Source organism: Bubalus kerabau, chromosome 23 (genome assembly GCF_029407905.1).
Source record: "Bubalus kerabau isolate K-KA32 ecotype Philippines breed swamp buffalo chromosome 23, PCC_UOA_SB_1v2, whole genome shotgun sequence".
Classification (NCBI taxonomy): domain Eukaryota; kingdom Metazoa; phylum Chordata; class Mammalia; order Artiodactyla; family Bovidae; genus Bubalus; species Bubalus kerabau.
Genome location: NC_073646.1, coordinates 28,803,442 through 28,818,838, shown reverse-complemented (window position 1 = coordinate 28,818,838; position 15,397 = coordinate 28,803,442). Strand labels below are relative to the sequence as shown.

General features: G+C 38.3%; 2 protein-coding genes across 3 annotated transcripts in view; both read right to left on the bottom strand.

The window, feature by feature from the left end:
- VKORC1L1 (vitamin K epoxide reductase complex subunit 1 like 1) overlaps positions 1-15,397 on the bottom strand; it is a 59,999-nt gene that overhangs the window by 22,440 nt on the left and 22,162 nt on the right. The window lies entirely within an intron of this gene.
- LOC129638027 (HIG1 domain family member 1A, mitochondrial-like) lies at positions 11,715-15,262 on the bottom strand. The gene has a single exon (XM_055562471.1). The coding sequence runs from the start codon at positions 12,944-12,946 to the stop codon at positions 12,545-12,547; it is 402 nt and encodes a 133-aa protein (XP_055418446.1). The 5' UTR covers positions 12,947-15,262; the 3' UTR covers positions 11,715-12,544.

Here is a 15,397-nt window from a genome sequence, read left to right as displayed (position 1 = left end):
CCAGTCCAGGAAGGCAGACCGCAGCTTCTGTAGCAACTAATTCCAAACTGCCAGGCCTTGATCAATAACTGCCAGCTTCCCTAACTTTTGCCCCCACTTCCAATTTAGGACCAACCAAAGTCAAATAAACTCCCCCCACCAACCACACAGGATGCCCTACTTCTAGTTAGGCCCACTTCCAGCTTCCTCATGCCAACAACTTCCAATTAAGGCAACCTGAAGCTTTCCCTTCAGGTTCATTATAAAAGTTTTCATACTCTTAGATTTCCTTCTGATTCTGTGCCAAATGCAAGAAATGGTGGCTGATGCCCTACTTTTTTTTGGATGGTCTTCATTTATTTCCATATCAGGAGTCTACTAAAGGAAATTCCTAGAATTAACAGGTGAGTAAGTTTATGAGGTTATACAACACAAGATCAAAATAAAAAAAATCAACTGTATTTCTATACGCCGTGCTGTGCTGTGCTCAGTCACTTCAGTCACGTCCAACTTTGCGACCTATGGACTGTGGCCTGCCAGGCTCCTCTGTCCATGGGGATTCCGTGATATCAAAGCCAGACAATAACATCAAAACAAACCAAAAAACCACTACACTCCTGAAAACAGACTCAAAGATCCTCAACAAAACACTGTAAATTCTATCCAGCAAAATACATGAAGGATAACACATCATGACCCACCAGGCTCCTCTGTCCATGGGGATTCTCCAGGTAGGAATACTGGAGTGAGTTGCTATGCCCTCCTCCAGGGGATCTTGCCGACCCAGGAACTGAAGTCTTATCTCCAGCATCTCCTGCATTGCAGGCAGGTTCTTTACTCATTAAGAAGAAGCCCATATTTCTATATACTAGAAATTAATTATTGGAAATAAAACATTTAAAATGATCATCTACAATAGTACATACACAAAAATAAAGTACATAGGTACAAACCTAACAATGTATATGTATTAATAGTACCTGTATGCTGAAAATTATGATAAAATAAAGAAGACCTTCCCTTGTGGCTCATCTGGTAAAGAATCCACCTGCAATGCAGGAAACCTGGGTTGGATCCCTGGGTTGGGAAGATCCCCTGGAGAAGGGAAAGGCTACCCACTCCAGTATTCTGGCGTGGAGAATTCCATGGACTATAGTCCATGGGGTCACAAAGAGTCAGACATGACTGAGCGACTTTCACATGCTGAAAAGTTATGATACAAAGAAGACCTACATAGATGGAGAAAGACTGGAAGACTCAAAATGGTTAGGATACTAATTCTGTTCAGACATTAATGCAGATTCAACTCAATTCTAATAAAAATAATAATAACAGTGAGATTTTTTTATAGATAGTGACAAAAATTTATATAGAAAGGTAGAGGAACTAGAAAAAGTCAAAATATTTTTTAAAAATAATGCAACTGGAGAACACACACTAATTTCAAGATTGTTATTGTTTAGTTGCTCAGTAATGTCTGACTCTTTGTGACCCCCATGGACTGTAGCCCATCAGGCTCCTCTGTCCATGGGAATTCTCCAGTTAAGAATACAGGAGTGGGTTGCCATTTCCTACTCCAGGGGATCTTCTTGACTCAGGGATCGAATCCAGATCTCCTGACTTGCAGGCAGATTCTTTATCATCTGAGTCACCAGGGAAGCTCAAGAATACTAGAGTGAGTAGTCATTCCCTTCTCCAGGGGATTTTCCCTATCCAGGGATATAACCAGTGTCTCCTGTAAAAAGGGAAACTCTTTACCATCTGAGCCATCAGGGAAGCATGGAATTTCTATTATTGGGTATGATTTTGTCAACATGAGATGTTACTATAGATGGGTTATAAAATACAGAGTTAATCATACCATTGTTGTTCAGTCACAAAGTCGTGTCCGACTCTTTGCAACCTCATGGACTGCAGCATGCCAGGCCGCCCAGCATCTTCACCATATCCTTACAAGCAGTAGGAGACTGGAGGAATTTCTTTTTCTAAAGAAACATTTTTTCCTAATATGTTTAGGAGACATTTTTTAAACACCCAACCCACCCCCACCCCCACCCCCCCCCGCCACCGCCCCATCTCCTATTGCTAGTAAGGGTATGCTGACGATGCCTGGCTGCTAGTGTTCTTAGAGCTATGTCTGCTATCCCATTCTTTCTGTCCTTGTGGTTTTATATAATTTCTTTCATTCCTTTACTCTCCTTTCCTTGGAATTCTCTGACGGTAAGAGATAAACACGTGCATAAAATCCATTATGTTTATCTGGAAATCTAAAATTCACTTACTCAAATTTTATCAAATACATATATGCCAGGCAGCAGGTGTTTGAAGCAGCAGAGGGTGTGAAGTTAGACATATAAATGCATGAAGCACAGTCCATACCCTCAAGAAGCTTCATCTTAAAGAACAGAGAGACTCTCCTGGTGGTCCAGTGGCTAAGACTCCACGTTGCCAATGCACGAAGCCTGAGTTTGATCCTTGGTCAGGGAACTAGACCCCATGTGCCACAAGTGGGAGTTCATATTCCGCAACTAAGACCTGGCACAGCTAAATAAATAAATAAATACTCAAGAATAGAGAGAAAAATGACATCCAGAAACATAATGCAAAGTAATAAAACACTGTAAAGTAACTATGTACCTAGATGAAGAGGGTTTAATTCTGTCTGGGAGGGTTAACAAGGGAGTATGGCATTGGTATACAGCACCAATCAAAGATCAAAGGGGTCAGAATTGAAAAGAGTAAGGCCAATTAGCAAACCACTATAATAATTTAGGGGAAATATGGTATGAACTAGGACTCAGAGCACTGAAGATGGATCCAAAAGATAGTTAGGAAGTACAATGGAGAGGATTTGATAATGTACTGAATTATGGGGAAAGGATGACTGACTCCCAAGTTGCCAGGATGACTGGGTAGACAGTGAGGCTCTTTATGAGACAAACATAGGAGTGAGAACGATGGAGAACTGAGTTTAGTTCTGACATTCTGAGTTTTCATGTACCTCGGAGTTACACAGATAATTACAGTTAATAAGCAGCCAAAAGTAAAAATCTGAAGGTTTATAAACTGGTCTAAAATGTGGGTTTAAAAATATGGCTCTAAAAAACCACAGCCACAAGTAAGAGAGCTCAGGGAGAGTAGTCAGAAAAAAAAAAGAGCAGAGAGAAGAAATCCATGAGGGTGACTGAAAATGGGCAAGAGTGGTAGGAGAACCAGGGGAGCGCAGTCACAGGAAGACAGGATTTACAGAAAATACAATATTCAATATCAAACCGTGAGGAAAAGATTAGCAAAATACAGAGTAAAAAATACTTCCTAGAGTTGGCAATTAAGCTAGTGATTAACAATGATTTAAGAATCACGGGTAGGTACAGCTGTCAATCACCACCCAGCAAATTCATATAAATAAAACTAAGCAGTTGAACATTTGTCTGTTACCACATTTGCAAAAATTACTAGATAGATTTTCACAAAATTTGAAGACCACATGGCACAAAAAATTTACTAAAGTGTACTGTCAAAGTGACAGTGGTTTCAATGAAAAATATCCTTAAGGGTTTCATTTGCCCAAAGGCTGGAAGACTACAACTCAAGGGCCAAATTCAGTCCCATTGCCTGTTTTTGTAAATAAAATTTAATTAGAACATGACCACTCTCATCTGTACTATCTCTTGCTACAGAGATCACGTGGCCCACAAAATCTAAAATAATTGCTATCTGGCCCTTAAAGAAAAAGTCAGCCACAGGAAAAGGCAAATACTGTACTCTAAATATACATATATATATACATACACTGTATACTAAATATATGTATATATATACATACATATATACATATACTATATATGTGTGTGTATATATACATATACTATATATGTATACATATACTATATATGTATACATATACTATATATGTATACATATATTGCATACTAAATACTGTAAACTAAATATACATATACATACATATATATGAACTTATTATATAATATAAATGAAATTATTTACAAGATAGGAACATACTCACAGATTTAGAGAATGAAATTATGGTTACCAGGAGGAAGGGGGCTGTGGGATAAATTGTTTGGGATTGACGCATTCACACTGCTATATTTAAAACAGATAACCAACAAGGACCTACTGTAAAAAGAAGAAAAAGCCAATCTTTGCATTTAACTAGAATAACGTCACTACTGATAAAGATCATACAGTTATAGAATGTAAAGATAAACTGTCCAGCTTAACAGAGGGTAAAGACTAACCAAAAAAAAGAAAAATACCAACCGTGAAGCTGCCAGACATCTCACAATTAGTATTTAGCTTGGTGCATTGGTCAAAGCCAAGGGTCTGGCTTTCACTGATCATAGTCAAGGCCCTGGCTTTGGGTTTCAAAATCTCAAAACCTTGAAAACCCCTGAGAAGCTACTATTTCCAGCCTCAGTGAGCCACATATGAAAATATTAGCACACTGAGTCTCTACTGGGAAGCCTGCCCTGGCTAAGTCACCCTATCCAAAAAGCTCAGAAGAAGTGATACATTAAGAACCATCTCACTTCTCCATACCTGAAGGGGAAGCCTTCATAATCAGGAGGAAAAATGTGATAGCCCATCTTTAGAAACTCTCAGGACCCTTCTCACTGTGCCTCTTGTACCTGTCAGTGCCAGGTCAAACATCCTAAATAATCACATTAATCTCACACTGCTTTTACTTCCCATTAAAATCTAATTTCTCATTCTTCTCCCCTACCTCCCAAACCTCTCAAATTATGTCTTCTGAAATTCTGTTCATTAACTTTTAGAAGAGCCTTTTCTGCCTTCTTTAGCTCTTCTGACAACACAAATTCCTTTACAGCCCATTCAAATGCTGACTTCATTTTGTCTCATATTCATTTGTTAGAGCCAGGAAGGAAAATATGCTCCTTTCTTCTAATTTTTGCTTTCAGGGCTTTGCTTCTCTTTCCCTCTTCCAAAACTCCCTGCTCCTTGCAGTTGTGTTTCAATACACAAGCCCAGCCATTTCCACCCACCAACCTTATAATCATACGGATGATTGTACTCTCACACCCTTATAATCAAGGGAGGCTTTGGCTCCTGGTTCATAGTCTTTCTCTCTTCCCCAACTCCTATCATCTTTTTAAGAGACCTGGACACCACATAGGTGAATCATCCCACCACATCAACTACCCATTCAGCAACCCCAAGTCAGTTGTCCGTCCCCCTGACCAAACCTTCCACTTTGCTGTCACCAGAGACAGAAGAAAGTGGGACAGAAGCAATATTTGAAGTAATAGATAATTGTTAAGAATCTTCCAAAACTGAAGATGGATACCAAGCCAGAGTCAAGAGGTGCTGAATTCCAAGCAGGACATTTAAAGAAAAACACATACGGGAATATTATAATAAAACTCCAGAAAATGAAAGAAGCAGCCACAAAAGAGGGAGAAACAGACACATTACTCTTAAATCAGCAACAATAAGACTGACCGCTAACACCAACAGAAAGGGAAGCTAAAAGACAATGAACTGCCAACTTACAATTCTATATCTAGTCTAAATATTATTTGAAAATGAAGGGAAAATACTTTCTGAGATGAATAAAACCTAAACATGTTCACTAGAAGACCCACACTAAAATGAGTTCTTCAGGGAATTCCCTGGCGGTCCAGTGGTTAAGACTCCATATTGTCCCTGCCGAGGGTCCAGGTTCCAGCCCTGGTTGGGGAACTAAGATCCCACAAGCCATGCAGCATGACCTAAATGAATAAATAAAGAGTTGGTTGGATGTGCAGTGTGCGATAAAAATGGTCTAAGGTGACACCAAGCTTTTGACTTGAGCTGCTAGAAAGCTCAAGGCTATTAGGAAAAATAACTTAGGCTATTTTCTGAGATGTGAAAGAGAAGGCTTTAGGGAAATAATCAGAGAGAGACTTCAGTTCTGGAAACATCAAGTTTGAATTGCCTTTTATATATCCAAGTGGAGATGTCAGGTAGGCAATTGGATTTATGCGTTTATAGTTTAAGGAATTTGGGAGATGTCAGCATATATGCAGACATATATATATAGATGTCTGCATATAAACCTGCATAGTTTAAAACTATGTTGTTCAAGGGTCAGTTGTAAAGGAGTTCACATGACTGTTCCCTTCAGACATAATGCCAACATGAAACTCAGTGCAAGCAGCTTTACATAGAGACAATATTGTCCAAAGACATAGGTTTCTAATAGTCCAGTTTGATTTCAAATTAAAACCCTTAGATGAATGTTTGGGAACCAGTACTCTTCCATGGGGTTGCGACTCCTTGTGACCCCATGGACTGTAGCCTACCAGGCTCCTCTGTCCATGGGATTCTTCAGGCAAGACTACTGGAGTGGGTTGCCATGCCCTTCTCCAAAGGATCTTCCTGACCCAGGGATCAAACCATGTCTCTTTGGTCACCTACATTGGCAGGTGGGTTATTTACCACTGAGCGACTTCACTTTCACTTTTCACTTTCATGCACTGGAGAAGGAAATGGCAACCCAGTCCAGTATTCTTGCCTGGAGAATCCCAGGGACGGGGGAGCCTGGTGGGCTGCTGTCTATGGGGTTGCACAGAGTTGGACATGACTGACGTGACTTAGCAGCAGCAGCAGCACATACATGGCATTCAAATTCATGAGACAATGACAACACCAAGTGACTTCTGACATAAATGAATCAATTCATCAATCAGTGACTAATAAACATGACTATTAGTCATCAGAGCCGCCAAGGATGAAAGTGGTAGTTAACTTGGAGATCTGAGCTTCTGTTAGAGTGGAACAACTGTGTTATTTGGGTTTTTAAACCTTTCTTTGCCTTCAGATATTCTCAAATACTACCTTCAAGGAAAATAATGTATAGGTAACATTAAATGTGAGGCAAGTTTCTTATTTGTTCTCCAAAGCTGGTAGATTTCCCCTTAACTGGCATCATGTTGTCTACACTGCGTATATACCTTGAAATGGATGCTGTACATGTCTTGTCAAATCCTGCTGAACAAAGTACCCTTCATGGGGAGTATCTGAAGATCATCCCAAATATTCATCTAAGGGTTTTAATTTGAAATCAAACTGGACTATTAGAAACCTATGTCTTTGGACAATATTGTCTCTATGTAAAGCTGCTTGCACTGAGTTTCATGTTGGCATTATGTCTGAAGGGAACAGTCATGTGAAATCCTTTACAACTGACCCTTGAACAACATAGTTTTAAACTATGCAGGTTTATATGCAGACATTTTTTCAATAAATACATAGAGTACCACATGATCTGAGATTGGTTGAATCTTAGTATGTGGAAGCATGACTGCAAAGGGCTGACAGAGGGACTTGAGCATCTGCGGGTTTTACAGTCTATGGTAGGTCCTGGAGCCAATCCTTTGCGTATACTGAGGGAACACCTGTAATTTGTTTCTTACGGGCATGTTGCTGCGAATACTGTCTATATATTTCTGCATCCTTTATGTGAAATCCTACAAAAGATTTCTTTTATAGTTAATGGGGGGAAAAACTGCCTCCCTTGAGGCAGTTTTGTGTTATTAAGGCAAGACTGCTGTGAAGTATATAATGTTTGGTCCCATTTATATTGATATTCTAGAACAAGTAAAACTATAGTAAGTAAAAAAAAAAACACCCACCCCAATGGTTATCTCTAAAATGTTGGGGGTGAGGGTAGGGGTTGACTGGCCAGAGACATGATGAAACTTTCCAGGGTTGGGGTAATGCTCTACATGATTTCTCAAATGAGGCACTCCTGACAAAGAATTGTGAGTGGACTCTACCCACTAGATGTCAGCACGCTGCCGCCCAGCTTGGACAACCAAAAATAACTCCAGAAACTGTCAAATCTCCCCTTGGAGGCAAAACCGCCGCTAAATGAACACAACTGCCCTACATCTTGACAGATTTGACTTACATAGACATATACATTTGTCAAAATTCAGAGAATATCCATTTGAAATCTGTGTGTTTCATTGTATGTGTATTTTAGCTCAAAGAAAACAGACTGTAAACAAACAATGAATTCCAGTTAATGATGTGTATGCGGAAGTTTTTAGGAGAAAGGTTTTAGTGATGGCTGGATAGAAGTGTAGACATTTGTACAGGCATGTAATAAATACAACTATAGTAAAATGTTAATGGAAGAATCTAAGTGGTGGGTATACAGGCACTCAAATTCTTTAACATTTTCTGAATGCTTGAAAATTCTTGTAATAAAATGGTGGGTTATTCTCACCCATTTCATCACACATTCTTATCGATCACATAAATCAGAACACATCTGATGGCGCCAGTTCAGAAACATGGGGGTTAAGTATGCACTAAAAAGGGTCAGCTGTAAGCACTGTGATCTTGGGAAGAGCCACAGGTTACACCACACAGTGGTTCTTGATGGCTACTTGGGGAAGAAACAGTACCCAACAGCTCCACCAACATTAAGAAGTTACATCTGCACATTCATGCCTTATAAACAGCTCACAGGACTTCCCTGGTGGTCCAGTGGTTAAGAATCTGTCTGCTAATAAAGGGGACTTGGGTTTGATCCCTGGTCCAGGAAGATCCCACACGCCACGGGGCAACTAAGCCCATGAGCCACAACTACTGAGCCTGTGCTCCGCATCAAGAGAAGCCACTGCAATGAGAGGCCCGCACACCGCAGTTACAGAAAGCCCACGCGCAGCAAAGAAGACCCAGCAGAGCCAAGAGAACAGCTCATATCTACTTTTAAGTGTTCTGAAATTCCAGTTAAAACAATAGATGCCTGCACATTTTTTCATGAAAGCACTGCAAATATTTGAAAATTATAATAATCACTAAGTATAAAGTACAGTGTTTCTTGCCTTAATATTACCTTATTATGGAATTATACCTCAACTGTGTGTAATAGGGCTTCCCCGGTGGCTCAGTTGGTAAAGAATCTGCATGCAATGCAGGGGACTCAGGCTTAATCCCTGGGTCAGGAAAATCCCCTGAAGAAGGGTATGGCTACCTGTTCCAGTGTTCTTGTCTGGAGAATCCCATGGACAGAGGAGCCTGGCAGGCTACAGTCCATACAATCACAAAGAGTCAGACACAGCCGAGCAACTAAGCACATTCAGTGCATAATAGGCTCTGTTGTGCCATGTAATGGGTGTCAAATAAATCTTTAAAAAGATGCAATGAAGCTGGTTATTTCCAACAGATTTAAGTATCAGTGCACATAAAGCCTACAACTCTACTAGAGGTCCACTGCTACTGAAAGCATGGATCACACATCAGTGATGGTCTATGAACTATCTGCTATGGATCTGTGATGAGATCAGTTTAGAAACTGAAAGTAAGCACTTAGAAATTTTTATAGACATTTGACATTGCCATGACATCAAAGTACATGATTAGCGGATTTGTCTTGATGAAGAAAATACAGACAGATCCAAGTGTTACCAGACTTACGTGACGAATTGCATCTGGCATGACTGCGCTAGGGAAGCACAGTATAACAAAGTTTCATGTGACATTTTAAGGTTACTTTGTCAACTACCTAAAAGATTTATAAAAACCTGAGAAAATACACAAGTTTACTCATTTTTATAACTAGTTAATTTTATAGCAGTTTGTTCTTAATCATGCTTTTTAAATTATAATATCATTAGCTAAATGAGAGAAGTGAAATTTATATGACTTTTGAACCGAATTTACACGTGGATGAACAAACTTCAGTATATTTTTCAGCAACATTTTAGTGGAAAAGACACATCTTTTCTGAATGTGCCTGTATCTGCAAAGCAAATGAGGGTAAAGGAAGTGATTCCAGATGTAGATCAAAAGAGGCCTTCTTTCACTCAGGAGTATGATCCCTTATATACTGAGTTCAGTTCTGTAGCCTTTTTTTAAGTCACTCAGTTGTGTTCAACTCTTAGCAACCCCACGGACTGTAGCCTGCCAGGCTTCTCTGCCCATGGAATTCTCCAGGCCAGAATACTGGAGTGGGTAGCCATTCCCTTCTCCAGGAGATATTCCCAACCCAGGGATTGAATCCAGGTCTTCTGCATTATAGATGGATTCTTTACCATCTGAGCCACCAGGGAAGCCCCATATCATCAATTTGTAGCCATAACTGATGGTAAAGTGTTATCATCATGTGTGTTAACTGCAGAGATATATTAGTTAATGGAGCAACAAAAATACCAAAATTTAAGGAGCACTCACAAAGTCGGCGAAGAGCCAGCTCATTGGAAAAGACCCTGATGCTGGGAAAGACTGAAGGCAAAAGAAGAGGGCAGCAGAGGATGAGATGGTTAGATAGCATCACCGACTCAATGGACGTGAACTTGAGCAAACTCTGGGAGATAGTGGAATGTCAACAGGGAAGCCTGCTCTCAGAGAGTCAGTCATGACTTAGTGACTGAACAACACTTACAAAAACACACAAAAATAAGCTCAGAGCCAAAAGAATTTTCTGAAAGAAAGAACACTGAATTAGGCTAACAAAAGCACATATTCAATATTTTCTCAATAAATGTTGGTTTTAGAGGCTTCCTATTCTTGCACTTTGGATTCCAAGACTAAAATGCTAAATACAATTGTTAAAAGACAAATGAACAATTACATCAAAGATATTTGCTTGGAAATATTGCCTCAATCCACATTTTCCAATGAAATTTTGAAATTTAATTTTCCAACCCAATAGCATCCATAGATAATAAATGTAATAGAACTAAACCTATTTCTTTCATTTAAATACAATTTAACTGTTCATCATATAACTACTGGAATTGGCTACTCTTGAATGGTAAAGGACAAATTTGAGATTACAGCACTTGTTTTTGGATGAAATTCTAAATGAATATCCTGAGCTTGATGACATTGCCTTCAGTATCTCTTCTTCCAGTCCCATCAACATAACTCAGTAAAGATGGTTTCTCTACTTGAGTATTGTTAAACCAAAGCACAACAGATTAGCTATATGTTACTACCTGAAAGTAGTGCTGTCTTCAACCTAGATAACAAGCAAGAAGTGAGCTTATTACATTAAAACTTTAAACACTGGACTTCTCTGGTGGTCCAGTGGTTAAGAATCCACCTGCCAATTTAAGAACATGGATCCAACCCCTGGCCCGGGAAGGGTTGATCCCACATGCCCCAACCACTGTGCCTGTTCACCCTAGAGTCTGTGCTCTGCAACAAGAGAAGCCACTGTAACGAGAAGCCCACGTACCACACCTAGAGAGTAGCCCCTGCTGGCCACAACTAGAGAAAACCCACATGCAGCAATGAAGACAGCTCAGCCAAAGACAATAAATAAAAATTTTTAAAAAACTTTAAATATTGATAAAACAGTGTTTGTTCAAGATGTATGTTAGGTATTTAGAATACCTAATTGCTATTGCATAACTTTTTAAAGTTACAACTACAAAATTACATTAAGAACATAACGGAGAAATTCACCACATTGACTACACAGGTATAGTTTTTTCTTTTCTTTTTTTTTTTTTACAGTTTTTGTAACTCTTTGTATTCTGTTATTTACTGCCTAATCATTAAAATATAATTTTGTAAGATGATTAAACTACATGAGCTTGTATTTAGCATGTTTGTTGTTTTCACCTATTTTTTAATAATTCACTTTGCACAAATATTGGTCCATAATTGACTGGAAATCTCACTCTTCCTTCACCACAGTTTGCGAAACATTGGGCTAACTTTGTTTTGTGTGTGTGTGTGTGTGTGTGTGTGTGTGTTCATTTACTTTAATAACACTACATTTACCATGTTATCACCATGGAATGTAAATTCAGGTTAGACGAGAATTTCACAAGTACAACAAAGCATTCTGTGATATACCAAAGTTTGTATAATGTCTGACCAAACCAGCTTGCTCATCAATGACGTCCATTATAGGGATTTTATTTAGTTGATGATACTTTTGGAGAAAATAAACATACTGCACACATTTAAAAAGTGTTTTTCATTTACCTTTGCATTAGCACTTAAAATACATGTTTCAAAATAATTTAAAATTATTCTAATATAACAGCAGCAAAATATAATTCGGCAATTACAAAAGAGCTAAAAGGGATCCACAAGTTACTCTCATGTTTATAACTATGATTCTAAAATAAATACTACTTCAAAGTGGCTCTGTTACCAGCTTTTTAGTTTTGGTTTAAAAACACACACAGACTTCCAGGGAGGTTTGTAATGTTGTATTCCATGCACTGTTCTGAAAGGGTTCCTCAAGAGCCAACCAGCCCTTAAAACAGTACTCAGTCCACAAGGCCGTCAGAAAGTTAAATTAACTGGGGTAAATAGGATTCCTACATTACATCAAAAGCATATATTCTGCAGCAACTGGGAGCATTTTCAGGATTGGCATGCTGTCTTCTTTAGAACTAATTTCAACAGAAGAGTTTAAGAAGGTGGACAGGTACCACTATCAAGTGTATTTAAAAGTGACATGTTTCTTTTGTGCTGGTCTGACTCCCCTGAATGACCTAACTAGTGAACTAGTCACCAGTAACTTGGTCACCAGGCAAATCAAGCCTGCAAGAAAGGAAGCCAATTTTCAAATTGCCATGTTCTTGTCTGACCCAAACAATTTATTTTCAGCATAAACATATAACCTCAATATGAGATGTCTAACTAAAGCAAGCACCACCAAGACGACCAAGACAGCATCTCCTCTTCTAAGGTTTAGGTTCCCCCAGAATTCTTGATGCAGGGAACAGCCCATACCAAGGGCCATTGCTCCCACAACAAAGCCTTGGGCTGCCACACGCATGTGGATCAGGTGAACAGACATTTTAGTATGTCCCCTGCTCTTCAATCTATATAATCCATATGCAACAACTGCTGCAAAACCTGCCATTCCAATGGGGACAAATGGAGCCTCTCTAGCTTTTCGGATAAGTTTAGATCCCTGATCTTCATCATATGAAGAAAGAGAAATATCTGTGTCGCTTGACATAGTGATTGAAGAATCTTCAGACAACTTCAAGACGTTTCAGGTTCCTATCGGATTCTCTGGGCTAACTCTGAATAGATACTTGTGTCCTGAGTGTCAACAGAGTAAATTCATGTAAATTCTGAACATATATTTATTGAGATTTTGCGAACACCTAAAACAAACATAAATTTTTAAATATCTTGAAATCTGATGGATAGAGGAAAATATTTTAACCAGCTGTGGGTATTTATGTGAAAAGTGCTCATAGACCCCAGGTAGCACAGGAGTTATTAGGCCTGACATTTTGCTTGTTTTCACAATAAATAATGAAAGCATGGACTAGAGCACATTTCCGTATTTAATCCAAAATCCATTGAAACTGATGTCTCTGATGGTGGGGTGGGGAGACAAGGAAGATTCTCCAAAGAACAAAACCTATCCTGTTTAGCGTAATAAGCTGAACAAAATTGTCTTTGGAAATATTGAAGTATTCTGATTTTAATCTCAGACTCCCTGAAGTTTGAGTGAATTTGAACTTGAAAACTAATTAAACACCTGGTTCAGAGATTGGTAGATCATTAGCCTAGCTAATATTGATGAAAATATTAGACCTTTCCACCACGATTAAAATACAAAACACAAAACCAGTAGTGTTCACAGTGGTGTATGTTGCCAGTAATCAAAACTAAACACCAGGAAGTCTACTGTGGGTCATTCTGTAATGTGAAAGCAAAGCCATTCTTTCCAGACAGTTATTCAGGATTGGGAAAGAGGATGCCTGAGATCATTAGAAATACTGCTACCAGGAATAGTTTTCAGGTATGAGGAAAAACATTTTAAACTTCCATTCTAACTTGAGGCTTCAGCAATTAATTTCACATTAAATATGCAAAGTAACGAGGATTCAAGTAGTTATATATACAAATCTGAGTTTGTCAAGCACCTGTTGCTTGACAAGTGCTTCAAATTCTCCTTCAAATTACCTTGAGTCAATTTTACTGTCATTTTCTACACTTATGTGAGGACTCATACTAAGAAAAAAAATTTTTTTAATTTTAATTTGTAATTTTTTCACTCATCCCAGGTTCAAGTCTATTACTCCAAAATGCAATCTGAAACCTCTTTCACTCTGCATGTCTCCTGGCTTCTCTCAGAAGAAAACGGAGACCAGGAACTATGGAGCTCCTTCACCATCCGGTTCATCACCACCACCACCATTCTGTCTAATTTAAGACACAGGCGATGGACTCCTGGGGGACAGGAACTCTTATTTATTCATTTCTGAGTTCCCAAGGTCAAATTCCAAAGTGTATGTAATTAAGGAAAGGAATAATTCCGACTCTTTCAAGTTCTGGATTTTTCTGAATTTGTGGTCTTCTTAAAAATAGGTAGTTTATGTTCAAACTTTCTTTGATTACCTGTTTCTTTGATTCAGCTCTCTACCTTTGGAAGTCTCAAAAAATAGCTCAAGAAGTTCTAGAATAGTCCCACATAGCACTATTTGCTAATAACCCTTCAGCCTAAATTTCTACTACTAAGTATCTTGTGATACCACATTTAAATTGTGTGTTGAAGTGGCTGAGGTAAAGAAACAAATGACAAAACTAATCAACAAATGGATACTCCATTTTCTTTTATTTCCTACTGGTTTAAATTCCCTAGAGGTAATAAAAAGATATAAAAAGCTAAGAGTCTAAAAAAGCTGGTATAAATTGAGGTGAAAATTTAATGTTTTAAAAGAATTTGAGAGAATTCCACATATGTAAATAATCATGAAGTGAGAATAATCTAAGATGAGGAACAACTTCACAGAAATGAAAAGATTTTCTGAGATGAAAAACATGATTTGCCAAATTCGAAATAGCAATAGAAGCAGTGAACAGCAGATGAAGTATTACCAAACGAAAATTAGTGACATGATAACACAAATGGACAAATTATCCCACAACTCTAATCAAAAGGACAATGAAATTTAAAAGTTAGAAATATTATACAGATCAACTTTTACCAATAAGAGCTGTAGAAAGGAAAAGAGTTCATTATTCTACAAATTTATTGAGCATATGGTATAATATATTCAGGCAGTGAGGAAACAACAGTGAACAAGATAGACATGGAAAAGTTCATCTTCTAGAACAAATGAGGCTGAAGCAATAACCAAAGAAATGGAAACAATATACTGCTGAAGGATGGAGAAAGGAAGAAAAGAAGGAAGAAGAGGAGGAAGGAGAAGGAAAAATAAATGTACAATTTTGTCTTCTGGCCAAATTTAATACAAAGACATTCTGGTAGAATTTTCGAACTTCAAGGAAACAGTATCCTTATAAGCCTTCAGAGTGGAAGTCAAGTTACCTACAATTTAAAAAACTGTTTTAATGTTTAATGTTAAACATTTAGGCAATGTTTAACTACTATTACAGGTGGACAAGGATGACATTAATTCAACATTCCTATATGCTATAGAGGGAACAT

Bases quoted from the DNA above. Each gene is read 5' to 3' on its own strand.
- LOC129638027 (XM_055562471.1), bottom strand. From the start codon at position 12,946: ATGTCAAGCGACACAGATATTTCTCTTTCTTCATATGATGAAGATCAG.